General features: G+C 34.1%; 1 protein-coding gene across 2 annotated transcripts in view; it reads left to right on the forward strand.

Annotated features, from left to right (window-relative positions):
* TNPO1 (transportin 1) overlaps nt 1-16805 on the forward strand; it is a 61573-nt gene extending 44768 nt beyond the window's left edge. Inside the window, exons 19-25 of one of the 2 annotated variants that reach the window (XM_075136467.1) lie at nt 1081-1179; nt 1393-1488; nt 4358-4433; nt 5230-5329; nt 6777-6851; nt 9678-9820; nt 11399-16805. In XM_075136467.1, coding sequence (XP_074992568.1) covers nt 1081-1179; nt 1393-1488; nt 4358-4433; nt 5230-5329; nt 6777-6851; nt 9678-9785 — 554 coding nt within the window. In that variant the 3' untranslated portion in view covers nt 9786-9820; nt 11399-16805. The remainder of the gene's footprint in view (nt 1-1080; nt 1180-1392; nt 1489-4357; nt 4434-5229; nt 5330-6776; nt 6852-9677; nt 9821-11398) is intronic. The other variant, XR_012670841.1, reaches the window with a different exon arrangement.
* The last annotated feature ends 1383 nt before the right edge of the window (nt 16806-18188 follow it).

Genomic DNA, 18188 nt, shown 5'->3' on the forward strand with positions numbered 1-18188 from the left:
ATATTAAACAATTAACTTGTTTTACAAACTGATAAGAGACGGGTTTAGCCATTGTTCAGCTCCTTTTTCTGTGGGTTGCCTTTTCATGGTGGTGTAAGTTTTCATTTTCCTTTATCAGTAAGGGTCTGTAGTCTTTTCTTCTTCGAATTGCATGTTTAAAAGACGTTCTTATTTTTGTAGACAGTGCAAAAGTTCATTTTAGTCCTTGATTTTTATAATGTAACAAGCTACCTGTTGTGCTGGAATACAGCAAAACAGGTGTACTTAGACTTCAATTAGAATAGTTTCTTGCTTTGATAAATTCTTGAATTTATAGCTTTTTTTGTTCTACTACATATTGTTACATAAAATTTTATATATATATATAAAAATTAGAAAACTTGGCGAGAGGGTAGGTTTTGGTTTGTTTTTTTGCTTTGTTTTTAATTTCAGTGGGGAAGTAGCATGAGTTATACATTTCCATGATATTTGCTGTCTCTTCCCGCAGATACTCTTGAGATACTCTTAACTTGCCAAATGAATGCTTGGGTAGGCTTGGAATTTAAAATTTATTTGGCAGATGTTATAATCTACCTTTGTGACTAAATTTTTTCTTAAAATTTAATCAAGGACCTGATTGCCTTCTAGGCTTCATTGTTTTTTCAAGCATAGCTGAATACAGAGCTATCCAGGTGATTTGAGGGTTGTTCAACTATGTTATAAAACTACAAGTACTTGTAGCTGTGTTTTCTTCTTCTTCCCTCTTCCCTTCTCTCCCCTGGCCCCAGCAAAGGAAGGGGAGAAAAAAGGTTTCTAGAGTTACATAAAGATAAAGCCTATTAGAAACATTTTAAAATGATAATTTGGAAAGATTCGCATTGATCTGCTTAGGTTCTAAAATCCAGGTTAATCTGATATATAACAGAAATATAACTCTTATTAATTCATGTGTAACACTTTCCAAGCATTTAAGTAGGCTTACATGATTTTTTTAGAAAACTTCTTCCCCCCTCCCCCACCCCCACCCCCGCCGTGATCATACAGTAATAGGACAAGGTGGTTGTATTGTGTGATAAGATTTTAAAATGTTGTTCTTTCTAGCTGATTTCATGCCCATTTTGGGAACCAACCTAAACCCCGAATTCATTTCTGTGTGTAACAATGCCACCTGGGCAATTGGAGAAATCTCCATTCAGATGGGTAAGATTTATTTTTTTCTTTGAATCTTCGCACATTTAGCATGGTTTGTCTGGGTAGTTTGGGGGTTTTTTTTTTGATGCTTTCATGTTAAAATTTAAATTAAATTTGAGATTCTTGTCCTTGTTAGTAAGTTCAATGTAGCAGATCTATTTAGATTATGTATATTAATGGTCATTTTCTTCTGAATCTTTGTTTTTTTTCTGGCTGTTTCAGGTATAGAGATGCAGCCTTATATTCCAATGGTGTTGCACCAGCTTGTAGAAATAATTAACAGACCCAACACACCAAAGACGTTGTTAGAGAATACAGGTACCCAAAAACTGCACCATACATGGTGAAGGGAATTAGAGTTTTTTTTATAATGATTTAAAAAATTGCATAGGGGAACCACACCAGAACTGATTTTATTGCTATGTATTTGGCTTTTATAAGCAAAAGCAACTCTGTTTTGCAGAAGCTCTTACAAGTCTCAGTCTGGCAGCCAAACCATCTATCATATATCTAGATTCTTAAAGTTACTGCTTTCTCACTTTTATAACATTTATATTTATTTATCATTTGTTTAATTATTCTTTCAGTTTTCTTTATGTATTGAATATGACAAATGTATGCAGTAACACTTAAAGACTTAGTCCACACTGATTTTAATATATGCATGTTCTTACACGTGTACTGTATATATATGTCTAGTGTTTGAAACAAATGTAATTGGCATATATAAAACAAATAATGAACTCTGAATTTACAAAAAATGCACTCTTTTTTTTTTTTTTTTAAGATTAACTCGTGATATCATGCACAAAAATCTAGATCTGTGATGGCAGTTTTACCACAACATAACTGAAATTATGTATAACATCTATTACCTGGTCACTTAATAACAAATTTCTGAAAAGAATTCTAATAATGGCATGCATGTTTTATGTTCTGGCCCACAGCTTTGTGTTCCAAATTGGGAAAAATTCCCAAATGCCTTACTGAATCAGAATGTCTGAGGCTTGTTTCTTTTGCATTTATAGAGGGAACGTTCTGGTATGAAGAGCACCTTCCATACTTCAGCAAAACTTTATTAATAATTGGACAGATTTCTGGTTTACTATTTTACTAATTGAGAATCTTTTTTTTTTCTATATAAAAACGGTCTTGTAAGAAAATGACAGTTTAGTCATTATACCTGAAATGATTGAAAATTATGCAAATTCAGTGCTACAGTTATATTTTTTGAGCTAAGCAAGATATAAATTGGAGAGAGATTTTCAATGCATGTTTTTCCTTCAGTATTCTCTAAACTGAAAAGCTGCACTTTCTCTGCCCCCCTCCCCTTCCCCATTTAGTATGGAAGGTGAACTTGAAGGAAAAATTACCTAGTTGTCTGGCATATTATAGGTACTACTTTTTGCAAAGATATTTTTGGAGCAAATACCTACTTGTTGTGAAATATACCATGGAATACTATAGCAATATAAATTTTCTTTCCCCCCGCCCCTGCCCTGACCCCCTTCCTCTTCACTGATGGATGTGTAATACCTGTGACTGAGACGTATCCAGTACTTAAATGTTTGCTTCCATCATTGTTAGAGAATTTTTGGAAGCATCCAAACACTGACTTTTTTTTTTTTTAATTCTCTTTAATAGTTAGTTTAAATGTGGATGCATAACTGCAAATAAATGTTGAGTGTGGTGTACTTACAATAAGTTTGTTGTGGGATATTGTGCTCATGCCACTAGTATGTGCAAGAATATTACTTTTTCCTGCTTTAGCTTGCTATGTAATGAGCTATGAAAACACTTCTGTGGAAACATGAGACCACCTTAAGTAAAAATAATTGCATAGAAAATAACCAGTACATGCCAAAAAGTTGAGCTTTGACAGAGATTACTATTCCTTGTACAGACTGTAGCTGTGAGAACTTGCAAATAAAACTTAAAAGTGTATTTTCATTTGAAAGTAGCACTTCAAATGCAGTTTTATAAGTTAGATCTGCCAAAAATTTTAGACACTGCATATTGAAATTGAGTAACAACAGGGCAAAACAGTACATTACCAGTGAGTTGCGGCTTTCATGGAATGAGTACGTTTCGAACTGCTAGTATATCCTACACCAAACTTTTATTGGAGAAAGCATCATCTGCTTTATTGCATGTTTCATGAAACTGTTCACAAATGCCTGTTAATTAGAGTGTTGCATAGTATGTCCCTTGAACATAGGTTTCCTTTCTCTGCTTCATATAAATCTGCTGGATTTTAGTATTATTCATGTATTTTGCTTCAAGTAATCCTGATACATTATTCCCCACCCTCTCCTTTTTCTAAAGATTAATCTTTCGTGAGTTGAGCAAACACCATTAAAACACATTTGCATGATGATATTTTCTTCAGACTGTCCCTCAGAACAAAGGACCGAACTACCTAATCATCTGATGAAGCAATTTTGCTTTTCATGTGTCCTTATGCCTTGGCATCAGAAGTCAGATTCTTATATGACTTCTGTGAGAGAGCCTTTTGTGAACAGGAGAAATATTGGGATTAAAGAATTAATCTGCAGTCACTTTAAATTAAATTCTCTATGAGATTATGAAGAAGAAAAGTATTGGGTGCTCTTTGAGAAATGTTTAATCTATTTAGCATTTTTAGATACAATAAACCACAATATTTTCCATGTAAAACTATTTATAAAGGTATTTTTACTGATAGAGTAGATCTATTAAAATCTTGAATTCTAAATATTGAAAAAAATAAAATGTTTAGAATACTTGATACTAAAACTGAAAATGGTTAATTCCTTTTTATCGAGAGTATACATAATAGTACATTTGAATAAAAACTTCGAAATGTATGGTAGGTAAATTTACTGTAAGAGATTACTCTGACGAGGGCAGAATGACTGCTTACATCAGAAAGCCTTTGGATTTTAAATTGTGTTTTTGGTGTTCTCTCATTTACTTCTTTAATTTTTCTTTTACCCTGGAGAGTATACCATATATGTTGCTGCCTCTTATTTAGGGGGTGGTAATAAACAGCACTGGTGAAATCTTATGTTTATTATCATACACAGATTCTGTTGGTTTCTGTTTCTGAGTTATTTGTTGTTTTTTCTTTATTTTTTCTCCTCCCCCCTCATTTGCTCATGTCTTGGTTGGCGTTTGGTGGTGTATAACCGTGATTGCGTTACCTTAGCAATAACAATTGGTCGTCTTGGTTACGTTTGTCCTCAAGAGGTGGCCCCCATGCTACAGCAGTTTATAAGACCCTGGTGTGTATTATTCAATCTTTTTTTTTAATTCATTTTTCTTCACTCTCTTTCTTTCTTTCTTCTCTCTATCTCACTTTTAGATATATTTTCAGTTGGTTACAAAAATCTCAATCCTTAATCATTGCCAACCATGTGACTAATCTTGTCCTATCAGGTTTGTGAGTTTTTAGTAGCACCGTCATGTATTCTTTATGTTGTGGCTAACGACTAATTTATGCATGGGATAAGATTGTCACATGCTTGCTGTGTTAAAGCTTGACTATGAAAGAGCATTTTAAAATCCACCAGAATGATAATACAATGCATGCAAATACTGTAAAATTTAAACCGTGCATTACTTTATTTAAAATTCAGTGTGAGGCTTGAATTGCTGTAAGGAGTATATGTTTATAGATTTGTTATGTATAAAATAGCTTGCTTGCTGCTGTAAAAGTTAAATAACTGTTCTGTAAGTGGTATCTGACATAATTCATACTGTGATAGTATTATATGTTCCGCTTCTAATAATGATAGTTTCTATAAATATTTCAGATACATGTTTCTTTTGTATTTAATGGAATACAGGTCACACTTTCTAACTGTATATAGTGCAACAGGAGAACAAGATTCTGGAGATGATGCCCAATGGGAATATGCTAGTAAAGACTCTGTGCAACAAGTGTTTTTCTAGGTGTTTAAAATAGTGTTCAGATCATCTTATCAGTGTGACTTATTCCATCAAATACTGTCATCTAGTTCTGACTTGATTGAAGAAAAAGTAATAGAGTTAGCTAAGTTTTGTTCTCCAACTTGCTAGGTGCACCTCTCTGCGAAACATAAGAGACAATGAGGAAAAGGATTCAGCGTTCCGCGGAATATGTACCATGATCTCGGTCAACCCCAGTGGAGTAGTCCAAGTAAGATACATGAACAGATCTTAACTTCTTTTCTCTACTCATGTGGAATTTAGTGAAAGCTGTATATGGAGTATGAAAAGGTTTAGCTTGACATGATTCCCTGCAGTATATGATGTAGCTTTATTTTGAGGTCAAGGAGGCCAAAATGTTTATATGGCAAATGATACATATCATGATGCTTCAATAATTATCACCTAGCAAAGGAAAGAAGAGTATTGTTAAATTCAGTTTTTGTCTTTTACTTACAAAGAATATATAAATAATGAACTTTGATTAAATAACTGTATTTTGATACTTCTGTCAGGTTTTGTTCAGGATCTGTCCAAAAATATAAGGCAGAAGTTGACATACTTAAACCTATTTTCCAGATGCAACCTAGGCTTTTAAAACAAGAAACAGAACAAAAACAGTAACCACTTCATTCTTAAAACTTGGGTAGGGAAGATTCTGTTTCAACTTTGGATATATTGCTTAAATAGTCAATGTAACAAGGAACATGCATCTCTAAAATAAATGGTATATCTGAAGAATAGAACGTGACTTGCTCTTTAGTCTCTGCACCTCCAAAGTAAAGCTGTACCAATGTAATATTTTCTAAGAGGAAAATGAAGGTGATTTTCCCTCTCCTCTGCCTGGAATTCTTCTTCCTGAAACACAAGAATTGAGCCTCTACCATGTTTTGAAATTTTCAGTTCACTTCACTTATGCCTTATTCTGTACTTAGCATTTCCCTCTTTCGCTGTCCATTTGTTCTTTCACATAGCTTAAGGGAAGGGGATAATTAAGGACTGTTTTCATTATCCCATCTCTCCTTCTCTTGTAGCTATTACCCTCAGTTCCTACCCAAAAACATGTGTGTTATCAACTTGATGATTAAAGACTGGTGTTTTAATGGTGTAGTAGGAGGTAATGCATGACAGCAGATGAACTAAGTATAGGGAATTTGGGGAGGCTTTAGTTTTGAACCTGTACGATAAACATTCTGTGTGCCCCAGAAAAAACTTCTGGCTCTGCTTAAAGAAATACAACAGCTTTTTTCCCCAACTGGAAATGTGTGAGACAATGAGTGTTGCGACTGTGGTCTTGAGTTTGTTGCTTGTTATTAAGGTGATTGGTTTTTGAATTTGGTATGTGTACTGAAAGAATTAATGTTAGACAAGTGTGGTGTGGGATGGGAGAGTTGCTGGATTTTTTAAACTGTGGTTTTATTTAAATCAAAAGCCTGATTAAACAAAGCTGTTCCTACACTCAGCTATTTCTGTTTCTGAACATTTAGGCGTACAATAACTTACTGTTATTGTCTGAATTAACTGGAAAATAAATACTTAAACACAAAAGCAGTTGTGAATTAGGATCAAAGACCCTGCATAGTTCATAGAATGAACATCAAGCGTTTTCAGACCTATAAATTGACATTTCTAACCTATGTGATTGTTTAATATTGTAGGACTTTATTTTTTTTTGTGATGCTGTTGCATCGTGGATTAGCCCAAAAGATGATCTCCGAGACATGTTCTGTAAGGTAATGTTTCGAATATAATAATAATATAATATAATAATAATATAAAAAGGTAATGTTTCGAATATATTCTAACAGTGGTTGTTTTGGATCCTCTGTTTTTTTCTTGCTTTCTCTTTCTACTGTTAGCACTTACTGTATTTGTGGCCATGGAGGCTTCTTTGCAAGGTCATAAATTTTCAGACAAAACAACATAAAAATCCTGAGTCTTTTTTTTAACCTATATTTTCTTATATGCATTTGGGTGGGTTATTCCAAAATTTTTAGCAGTATTGAAAAGTTCACTTGAGATCTTAACTGAAGGAATAATTATCCTCAAAGAGCTTTTCATAATGTCCAGCCTACAATGTTTTGCCTGCATTTGGAAGAGCAGGGGGTTTTATATCACGTTTAAGATTTTTTTCTAGAAAATGAGATTTGTATGGTTCAAGACTTTTTTGCCATTAAGATGCCTACTTTATTTTGGTGAAATATCTAGAAAATTGCCAATAAAAATATACCATGGTATCCTGATCTGTTTCTCTTACTCCTGCTGAAAATAAGTTGTGGGGATTGCTTAATCCTCCTCAGAACTCCTCTTGGATGACCAAGTTTCAAGAAACTGATGTACAGTTATACCCAAGAATACATCCCTAGACAAAGTGTCAATAGAATTTAAATGAAAGGACTGTTTGCCATGTGTAGAATAAGCAAAAAAACCCCAGTGTGTGATATATTGTGTTTTGACACTAGTGTCTTAGATTAAAAAAAAAAAAAAAAAAAAAAAAGAAAAGAAACTTCTTTCAGTTTCATTAACGGATGCTGTTACAGTTCAGTGTGGCTCCCCTCATAAGTTGTAAAGTGAAATCTTTGGTTTTGGGTAGAATGTATGTCAAAAGTTCATGATAATCCTCTTAAAGCAAAAATGGATCATATTCCTAAGTACTAAGTAGGATCATGGATCGGTATTGGCACTTTTTCTTCAAGTAATGCCATGTGTGAGCAGCAGAACAGAAGCTAGAACTTTCGTATCCCATCTTTAAGAGCAAAGACAGAAGTCTCACTGTCCTAGTTAGTCTCTCAGATAGCTGGTCTCCTTCAAAGGAACGTCAGGTCCAGGAAATGCACAGCTGTGAGTATTCTAGCATCAGCAGAAGAGAACAGCAAATACTTATAAGCTTAAACGAAAGTCCAGAATGCTGTCTGTGATGATTGTCCAAAGCAGTCTCAGTGTATGTTTCTGCACTGGTCCTTCAATAACCTAGGCTCCTCTTTTTTAGATTCTTTCTAAGTTATCCATGTGGGATCTAACGCATTCAAACTAGACAGTGGTTCTTAGTCGCTTGACATAAGGACATCCTTGCTTTTTGAAGTGTATTCTTTTGTGCTTTTTGCCATGCAAGAAGGGAGACAAAGCTTTCTTCAAGTGATGGCATGCACCTTTTTTAGATTACTTCCTCATGAATACATGATTGTTGTAGTCCAGTTCCATGTTTTTCCAACAATAATTATGCCTTTCAGGAACAATGGAAAAAAACTGGTTTGTCCAGTGTTTCTTTTTTTGGTTTGGTTTGGTTTTTAGCACTAGAGCTGAGAGAGAAAATACCGCTTCCAAGAGCATGGGTAGATGAGCTGCCATGTTGAAATCTGACACATATCCTAAGAATTTTATCACTTTTTATAAAAGCAAGGTATCTGAAGACTGTAGCTGAAGCTCATTTGCTAAAAACTCTACTGGAAGATTATTTTTAAAGTGTTCCTTTTGTCATAGCTGAACATTCTTAGATTTTCAATAGTTTCTTGCCAGCTGGCTAATCCGACTCTTCGGGTTAGGAAGGAGAGGTGAGCCTGCTTGTGGAAGGTTTCTTTCAGGGAGAAAAACAGTAAGTTAACTGGTGACACTGTAATGTCATTATTGCTACATCCTGTTTAAGAACAGCTCTGCTTGAGAATGTTGTGTTGAGGGTAAACTCGGTACCATGAGCTTTAACTTTAACATTGCCTTTTCTGTGAGGATGTGTTCCACAATTCAGTATCCTTGAATTTAAAAAAAGAAAACAAAACTTTAGACTCTCTTGGCATTATTTTCTATGATGAGGAGCCATATGATCTTCTTTTGCTCTTTCTAATGTTTGCCTTTTAACCTGCTATTTCAGGGCTAACATACTAAGATCTTTTTGATAGTATCATTTAATTTATTACATTGGCAGGTCCAGACTGAAACCTGTAGATTTTTTTTTTCCTCTCTCACTGGCTTTTCACTGCTGCTGACCGTGGATCCCTGTTCTTTCAAAATACAAAAGATTTTAGCAGGTTCCTTCTTAGTGACAGTTGTCTTACAGGTTCCATGGAAAAAACAGAGCTCTCACAGGATGCTTTTGTATTTGTGCTAGAAATTGACAGGCATTCGTTCTGTCAGATGCTGGCTGCAGTTTTGGCTCAGCTTTCTTCCTACAACATATTATACTTTTGAAAAAGAAATGTGAATACAGTAATCTTAACATATATAAACTGTGCCAATTGATAAAATGTTTAGCATTCTGAAATGGCCTAACTTGAGGTTGTAAGTCAACTTACTCATTAAAAATACATATAAATATGTATACACACACTAATTTGTGTGGGTAGCTATATTCTACATGTCACCCTTAAAAGAAAAAACATTTCAGTTAAGAAAGACATTACTAGACTTCCTTTGTTTCTTAGTAGCATTTCAATATTAAATTGGAGAATTCAAATGGACAGATGTACAATCCAGCAGTTTGTGGCTTACTGCATATGTTGGTAGTAAATAATGATCATGCATCTACTGTTTAGTGATTATCTTGACTTCCCCCCCCTCATTTGTAGATTCTTCATGGATTTAAAAATCAAGTTGGGGATGAGAATTGGAGGCGTTTCTCTGACCAGTTTCCTCTTCCCTTAAAAGAGCGCCTTGCAGCTTACTATGGAGTTTAACCTCATGCACTGTAGCTGCAGTCCCATAATTAGAGGTAAGCACACAAATGTTCCTTCCTAAACAGAGCTGTATAACAGACTTCCTCCCTGTTTGCATTATATGAAACATAATTAATTAATCAGACTAGAATTTTTCAGATACGCTGGATGAGACATCTTTCCTTCCTATAAGAAGGAATAAAAGGCATGATAGTATACCTAGATGGTGGTAGCTGTAGCAAAAGCAGTTGTCTGACTCTATTATTTTATTTTTACAGAAAGAGAGAGAGAGAGAGAAAGAAAGAAAGAAAAAGTGAGTGTATGATACGCACGGTAGTGTATCAAGATAAGGTTGGAAGTGTAGGTATAAAAAAGTGCCGGTTCAGGTTTAATAAGCAAAGTGGTGAATGTGATCCTCAAGCCATCATACTAAAGACACAGGCTCCCTTATGTCTTATGAATTAGTAGATGGCAGATGTGGTCAGGAATATTCCTCTAGGATAGGAAAGCAAGTTTGTTAACACACTTTAGCCATGGGAAGTCCAATATACTCCTAACCACATACTAGATGATGGTTTGCACTGAATAAAGGATGTTATGCTAATCAGTTACTCTACTGTAACTGTATAACTTGATGTTTTGGGGAGGCTGATGTGTTTATTATTACTATGTTCCATTTTGTGTACCAATTTATAATTGTTATAGTTCTGTGTGGAGAATGATTCAACTTCAGCAAAGAACAGTGATAGTGCATTCTAGAATAGTTATATTATTATACCTTGCTTTGTATGCTGTCTGTGCACACTGTACGAAACAAATTTCCCATGTGTAAAGTGGTATGATACTGTGAAGAGATTATTATACTACCCAAAAATGAGGGTGAATTAAGTTTATTCATTCAGTCTTTATATAAATTTGATACTTGCTGTAGAATTTTTGTACTGAAATTATGGGCGTGAATCATTCAATTCTGTTTTATTGTTGAATGGACAACTACTTAAAAGTCAGCCTAAGATTTTTTCAAAGTCAGTGACATAAGAAATCCTGTTTGAATTACATGTTTGATCTGAACAATGGATTAAAGATAAAACAATTTCAAACATTTACATATTTATCAATGAGGGTATTTTAGTGCTGACATAAGGGTGTTTTCTCCTCCTAATGAAGAGGAATCTAAAGGATAAAATTCTCCATTATTCTCAGTTTAAACTGAGGGGACACTATGGCTATCTTGTTTAATTCACCTAAAAGTGAAGTTGCTAGGTCAGTAGCAGATCTGTTTAATATTCTTTCTCAACGTCATAACTATTTCATAATTTTGTTCTAAAAATGCAAAAGCTTGTTAGAATATATAGGACTGCTTTTATCTTAAATCTAAGCTTAGTGACAATAGTGGAACTGTCAATGTAGCTTTAAAGCATACATTGTTGTTTCATGAATAATAATGTACATGATATAAATGGGCTCTTTTCTTAAACAGGCCTAAAAGGGAAAATCTAGGCATAAATTCGTTTTTAAGTTGAAGGTTGGCACCTACTGCTTAAAAAAGGCAAAAAAGCTCTTTGTTTATACACAATCTGTCAGTTAAGGTTCAAGGTAAGATTTAACTATACTTTTATCTTTTCCTTTTGCAGGTCCTTCAGTCTGGGAGACTATGAGGGAGCCTCTGCACCCAGGGAAAATGTTACCCTTTACTGGGGGGAAGGGTAAACCAGTAGGGAATACAGTACAGTCCCAACCCTACTGGGAGGGGCGGGAGGGAGGTGTTGCCGTCACTGTATTAAGTCGATGTTGGGAAATGTTTTAACATCTGGAGCCTTTGTGGGTGGAAATCTGTCTCCTATTACAACTCTGCACTGGATGTGAAGAAGAAAAAAAAAAAGAATCTAGTCACAAAACAGCACATTCTGGAATATTGTGGGGAATTGTACCAAAATAAGAACCATATAATTGAACCATAGGGATACGTAAAGAGGAAAACTATTTTGCGCACAATAAAGGAAACCTAAGAATGGGGGTCACAAATAGTAAAAGGCTTTCTTTTTTCTTTTATGTTTTTTTACGTAAGGGTTTTCTACATTATTTCATCCTGCTTGATGGGATTCCTAGGTATTTGCATGTTAATGAAGAACTACACAAATGAAGTTAGTACAGTTGAAATGCAGCTCGTGTCTGTATTAGGAGCAGGCACTTGCAGTGTACAATATAGAAACCCCATAGTAAATTAATAAAGGTTAACTTGGACAAAATGAAGCAACCTGCAAGCTGCCAAATGAGTCACTCCTTTCATTTTTGGGGTAAGGGGAGGGACATTTCAAAGAAAAGATTGACATCTTAATTTTTACATTAAAAAGAGAATTAAAGTAGTGGATATGATTTGATTATTGTACTTCATTAGATTTAATTTCTAGAGTAAAGCATTATTCTTAACGTGCAGTTTAAGGTTCAGGCATGCATTCTGGCTTATAGTGATCAGAAGTAATTTAAATTAGTGGGAAAGTAGCATGCTTGCATCACATAGAGTGAAATTGGTATACATTTACCTATGTTGCGCCAGTTTTGTGTTGCAGTTTACCAATTCAATATAGCCCTGCATTTAAAATTCCTTTTTTAAGATTCTGTGGATTTTATTTTTATTAAGAGTATAGATATAAAGTACTGTAGTTAACAATTAGGCCTTGAAATACCTTTTTAGGATCTGTTAAGAATAAGATTGATATTGTATTGTGTGTAACCTGCACAATGTGGAAAGCTGATATAGCTGTGCAAAATATTTGCCTCTGTGCTGTCAGTGTGATGTGCTTTCTGCATGGTTATATACTAGTGATTTTATCAGAATCTCTAAAAATGAGTTACATGGTAAGACCCGTTAAAGGCTGCATAAATGTTAGTTGGCACATAAAGACAATTGTAGAAGTTGATGACATGATTGCTATATTTGTGTTTATTCCCACTCAACATATTACCTTCTACGCTTTCTTTTTGTTCAAAGCATGATCTTAAAGAGATGTTTAAGTTAATGGATGTAATGCAGGGTATCTACACTGTATCGGCGCATGTTGGTGGCCCTTTGTGATGTAGTTAAATGCACAAGGGTGCAAGTTTAAAGCTACGGAGTGAAAGTTGGTTTGGATCCTCTTCATTTCATTTGTTTAGCTTTTCTGTTGTGTTTTTTTTTCTCTACTTACATGTATTCCTGTGAATAAATCCTTGTTAAGTTAACCCTTTACTTTTCCTTCCATGTGTATTTTCTTATGTACTGTGAATGTGAAATCCTAACTGGTACACTTGATCTTGTGTCCATCTGAAAGTGGCAAGTCTTTAATAATTTAGATTGCCTAAAGAGTATCCCATGATGATAAAGGAAAATGGAGAGATTTTTTACTCTGCTGGTCAGAGGTGAAGCCACACCTTTCCATTTTTCAAGTGCTGCATAATTAATCTGCAAAACAAAATTAAGCCATAACAGCCTTTTTATAGATTTAGTTTCTCACCTTTGCGTTGCAGAATGGATACTGGATAACAGTTTTGGGGTTTTTTTGTTTGGTTGTTTTTTGGTTTTTTTTTTAAGAACTTGCTCTTCTTTGCATGGTCCTGTTCTTTGACTGTTGAATGATTTAGCCATTGCACTGAAGTTTGAGCTGTGTGAGTGTGAACTTATAAATGCTGTTTAAAGAGTTTTGATTTTTTTTTTATGCATGATAGCATGCATGTTTTACATGCCCCCCCCCCCTTTTTTTCTTGGCTTTGCAAATTTTAATGGATTATGCCTGAAGAGTAGTTTGGACATGTACTGTATCAAGTACATTCAGTAATGCTAGTAGATAGTATTTATTCAATTTGGTTAAAATTGCATGTGATAACTTGCTTTCAAATTACATTGCTTTGGTAGCAAATAGAAAATTCCTTCTTAACTAATAACTCTGAAGTAAATTAGTAAATAGTCACTAAAAACACTTTAAAACTAAATTCTGCAAGAAAAAAAAAAAAACAAACAAACCTTTAAAATTTAGCAAGGTGGGATAATATTTTGGACCCAAACTTGCTTTAATTTTGAGTGTGTTTGAATGTTAGGGAAGAGTTTCAGAGAAATGACATTAAAAAATTTGTAGAATAGAAAACCTACCCAAATAATACTGTAGCATAACAGCTAGAATCTGAGTTTAACCAAACTTATTAAATTTCAGAAAGCCCTTTTAACCAAATAAAACCACTCCACCTCACCTCAGATTAGCTTAGATTGCCACTTTTGTACATACGTATTTTAATAGGTATTTGTACAGATGTGAACTGATCTGGTATAACAGCAAGGAAAATAATTAAAATAAGGCAGAAATAAACAGTACTGACAAAATAGTCTTTTGTATTAGTAAGTTCTCTCATGGTATATTTTAAAGCAAATAAACCATATTCCTAATGCATAATATAGCGCAGAGATTTGCAGAAGCCATTTAGGGTATAATGTGAGGTAAGAAGAGTTCTGAATTAGCATTAACAGTTATAATTCAATTATTGCATCATGGGATATATAAAAAGCATCTTAATTCTTGTGGTGTAGTCGTGACAGTTCTTGAATGTTGACTGAATGTTTATACTGGTAGAATTGTGAGTTTGTTTTTGTTACATTCCAGTGTTTCTGCCTCTTGGCATGCTAAAAGCACGGCTTACTTCATTTGCTCCTTACACACTGAATAAAGTGCTGTTAGTGTGCTAAACTACAGAAATAGCCGCTGCTAAGTAATGGTGTAGATTTTCTACTTGAATATTTTTGTTGTAGGAACCTCAGGAGGTCAGTGTTTACTGTTTTTATATATGCCTTTTTCCTGTTTTGAGTTTCCCTTTTTGAAGGATTCTGAGAGTGAACAAAAGCTGCTGATCAACCTAAGTTGGTAACAGAAAGTGTATTTTAAATCCTTATAAATGCATCTTTTTGGCAGTTCTAAATTGCTGTTCAATTAGTCTTAAGTGAAGTTCAATACTAAATTTTTTTCATTACACATTCAGGAAACAGCTCTTTTCATTTAGGGAAAAAGATTATAATAGTTCACTATTTTAACCAGTGCAAGCAAAAATAATCAATTTTGTAAATTTTTTCCAAAGCTTGATTATTTTCTAAATCCATTAATATGTATATATTTAAATTGTAATAAGCTAATTCTTATGCTTTAGTTTATTGCTCCTTAAAGCTTGTACTCAAAAGATCACTTTTAGAAGAATGGGTTTAAATTTATAATCATTATAATTTTTAAAAGTTATGAAGTAGCATAAATTTTGTAACTAACAATATTGATACACACTGTGATTTTTTTTTGTTAGGACTTTTATGTTAGCATCAATCTTAGTTACTTAAACTGCATATATTGTATAATAGTAAAATGTATATTTTAAAACTTCAAGTGGCTTTCCTCAAGTGAAACTCATTGCTACTTAGAAATATTCAAATACTAGCTTTATCTCAGGTGAATACTCTTGTACCCTTTTTGTTCAGAACACATGCTAATAAAAATGTGTCTTAATTATATCAGTTTATGTATTTCATTTAGGCAGCTCCTCTGTCTTAAACTTACTCTAAATTAACCTTCTACTGTGGGACAATAATGACTTTTGCTTCACCTATTTTATTCATATTGAATGTATTAACAGATAAGGTGCAAAAACATTCTTCCCTTGAGGAGAATGCATCCATATTCAAACAACTGAAATATTTCTTGAAGAATGCTTTAAATGCAACATCATATTGGAAATCGTTTGGTTCAGATTTTGTCAAGGAAAGAAGTTGCAACTTAACACTAATTGCTTCAATACTGTCTCTTTCATGAGGGTGATAGATGCATAAAGCTTCTATATAGGGTTTAAAGAGTAACTTTTTATCTTAGATAAAGGTTAAGCTCTACAGTGAAATGACTGCTGTAAATGGCAATCTCAGATAGTCGCTGATGTAGTTTGCATACATCTTTGTTATATATCACATAAGCATTTCCAGTAACCTCATCTTGAATAAGTAAAACTTGATCAGTAGCTGTGTATTTCACTGACGTATGCATTCTCCAGAACGACTTGCATCCATCAGTCTTCTAGGTATTCTTCTCCAGTAGAAACTGGGTTTTGTCTGCCACTGATGCTTGCTCTTTGCACTTAATGGTTGGAGCAAGCTAGTTTTAGATTATTATTTTAAATGGGAAACTGAGGAGAGTACTCTTGTTGCTTGCCTTGTCGAGTATATTCTGCTAAAATGATGATACTTACTCACTCGAATGTACTTATATGAGGGAAGTTTAAAATGGCTCTATAAGATGAATCCCTGTGTGGTGTTACAGTATACTTTAAGCCAAATCCACATCTCGAAGAATTCAGCGCTTATAATATAGTACCATTTTTCTGTAAGTTGGTTCTATTGTGCTACTTTCGCCTTAGGTATCTATTTCCTTACTTTGGGTGAGCAAAAAATTGAGAAGGCCTGGGTGTTTTTTGTGAGGACAGCAATTAGAAAAAAAGATTAGTATAAGCAGGTTCACCTGGCTGTTGAAATCTCCAGTATAATATTATCTTTTTTCATGGGAAGAAATAGGTACTTATGTTGTACATTGTCTGACTTACTAATACTATTCGCTTGTAAAATTTTAAATTGGATGCAGTATACAAAATAGTTTAAAATGAAAGATGACTGGATCTTTCTGCTGACAACTTAGGTTGTATGAGTTTTGCTTGAAAGCTTTAAATCTGATGTTTCTGTATCTGCCACAATGTTGGAATGTTTCCTTCAAACATATCCTCCTGCAACCTCTCAAACTGTACTAAATTGAGTGATATTTCTTGAAGTCTGCCTATGTGCTAACAGAACTTCATTTTAAATAGAATATGGTTTTAATTTTTGATAAGCTGCTGAATTTTAAAGAGTTTTTGGGGCCACCAAATATTTTGGATCATGCAGAGAATATATATTGTACTGTAGTAATTTTGTATTTACATTTGTATGATGTGACATAATAGATGTGAATGTTAATCACTGCTTGATTATGTTAATAAAGTTGTTTAAATATAGATGTTGCATTCCAATTTTTAATGAAAGATGAAAATTTTATGTTCAATTTATGTTTTGCCTGACTCAGTAGTGCACTCTTCTGGTTCACACATGTAAGTTCTGGAGTCACTTGAATAAGGATTTTCATTTTACCTGAAAGAAAATGATCTTTGGATAAGTTAAGGTCAGTTCAGTTTAGATGCTTCATGCTGCCTGAGGGCAGATCAATGTAGAAATAGGAGGTTTACGTGAATTGAAATTAATGCCTGTTGGGTGATACTGGTAACTGCTTTACTACTGAGAACTGGTACATTGACTGTATTTTTGTTTGAAACAACTGATGCTTGCTAAGTCTGACCAAATGGGAGAGGAAAAAAAAAAAATCATTCTCATTGTTTGTGCTATCAATAATGTGAATAATAAAGGAGTAAACTAAAAATAAATTTAAATTATTCAAGACCTTGAACCAAAACTTGCAGTGGTCTTAGTCTAATTTTATCCAGCTTTTATGGGACTGTGATAATACAAACTATTTAAAGATCTGTCCTTCCATTTATATAACTTCCTCATACAGGAGTCTCTAAAAGGAAAGTATGAAACTGACAGTGGGAGGTCTCTGGACAAAATCCACCCATGTTGATTTGAACATCTTATGTTCACTTCCAATATTTAAGAGTTGGTCAATAGCACGGAGACAGTTTAGACAATTACTGTGTGTGTCTAGCACAGAGAGCTTCTATAGTGTAATGATTAAATTCAATTAAATTGTCATGATATAACTACTTACTATAATAAAATTTATAGTAGAAATTAATTGCTGCATACTCAGCTGAAAATCTGCTTAATGAAGGACTTGGATTTCTGCCTCCAGAAAGAGGAGAAGGCCATGGAACAGCTGTTAACAGCAGTGTAGGTGGGTAGAGACCAAGTTGATGGGCAGAGAGATCAGTTCCTGCTGGCTGAGCGCACCAGTGGCTGTGTGGGAGGGGATGGGGGAGGTTTTGTTTTCTTTCAAATGGCCCTCCCCACTCCCCTTATGTTGTGGAGTACCTATGATAGAATATCCTGCTGTCACTCAGATGTTTTATTCAAGTCTCCTACTATCCACTTAGAGCCTGATCTTAAGCTAACGGCCTCTAATTTTGAGTCTGAGGTTAATTACTACTTGTACATTCAAACGAGATGAGTAGACTAAGTACTAGCATCTTGAATAAGTGAAATGAATGTTATGACTAAGTTTGTGGCTAGATTGTGCAAAGGATTGTACTTTAAAAAAAAAATTTAAATTTAAATGAATTCATTTTTTTCACCATCATCATCGTTGCTATTATTATTCTTTTGTTTTTTTTAATCTTCCTCCTTTTCCCATTTTGGATCTTGACCTTTTGATCTGTTTCCTTTAA

Source organism: Calonectris borealis, chromosome Z, assembly GCF_964195595.1.
Source record: "Calonectris borealis chromosome Z, bCalBor7.hap1.2, whole genome shotgun sequence".
NCBI lineage: Eukaryota > Metazoa > Chordata > Aves > Procellariiformes > Procellariidae > Calonectris > Calonectris borealis.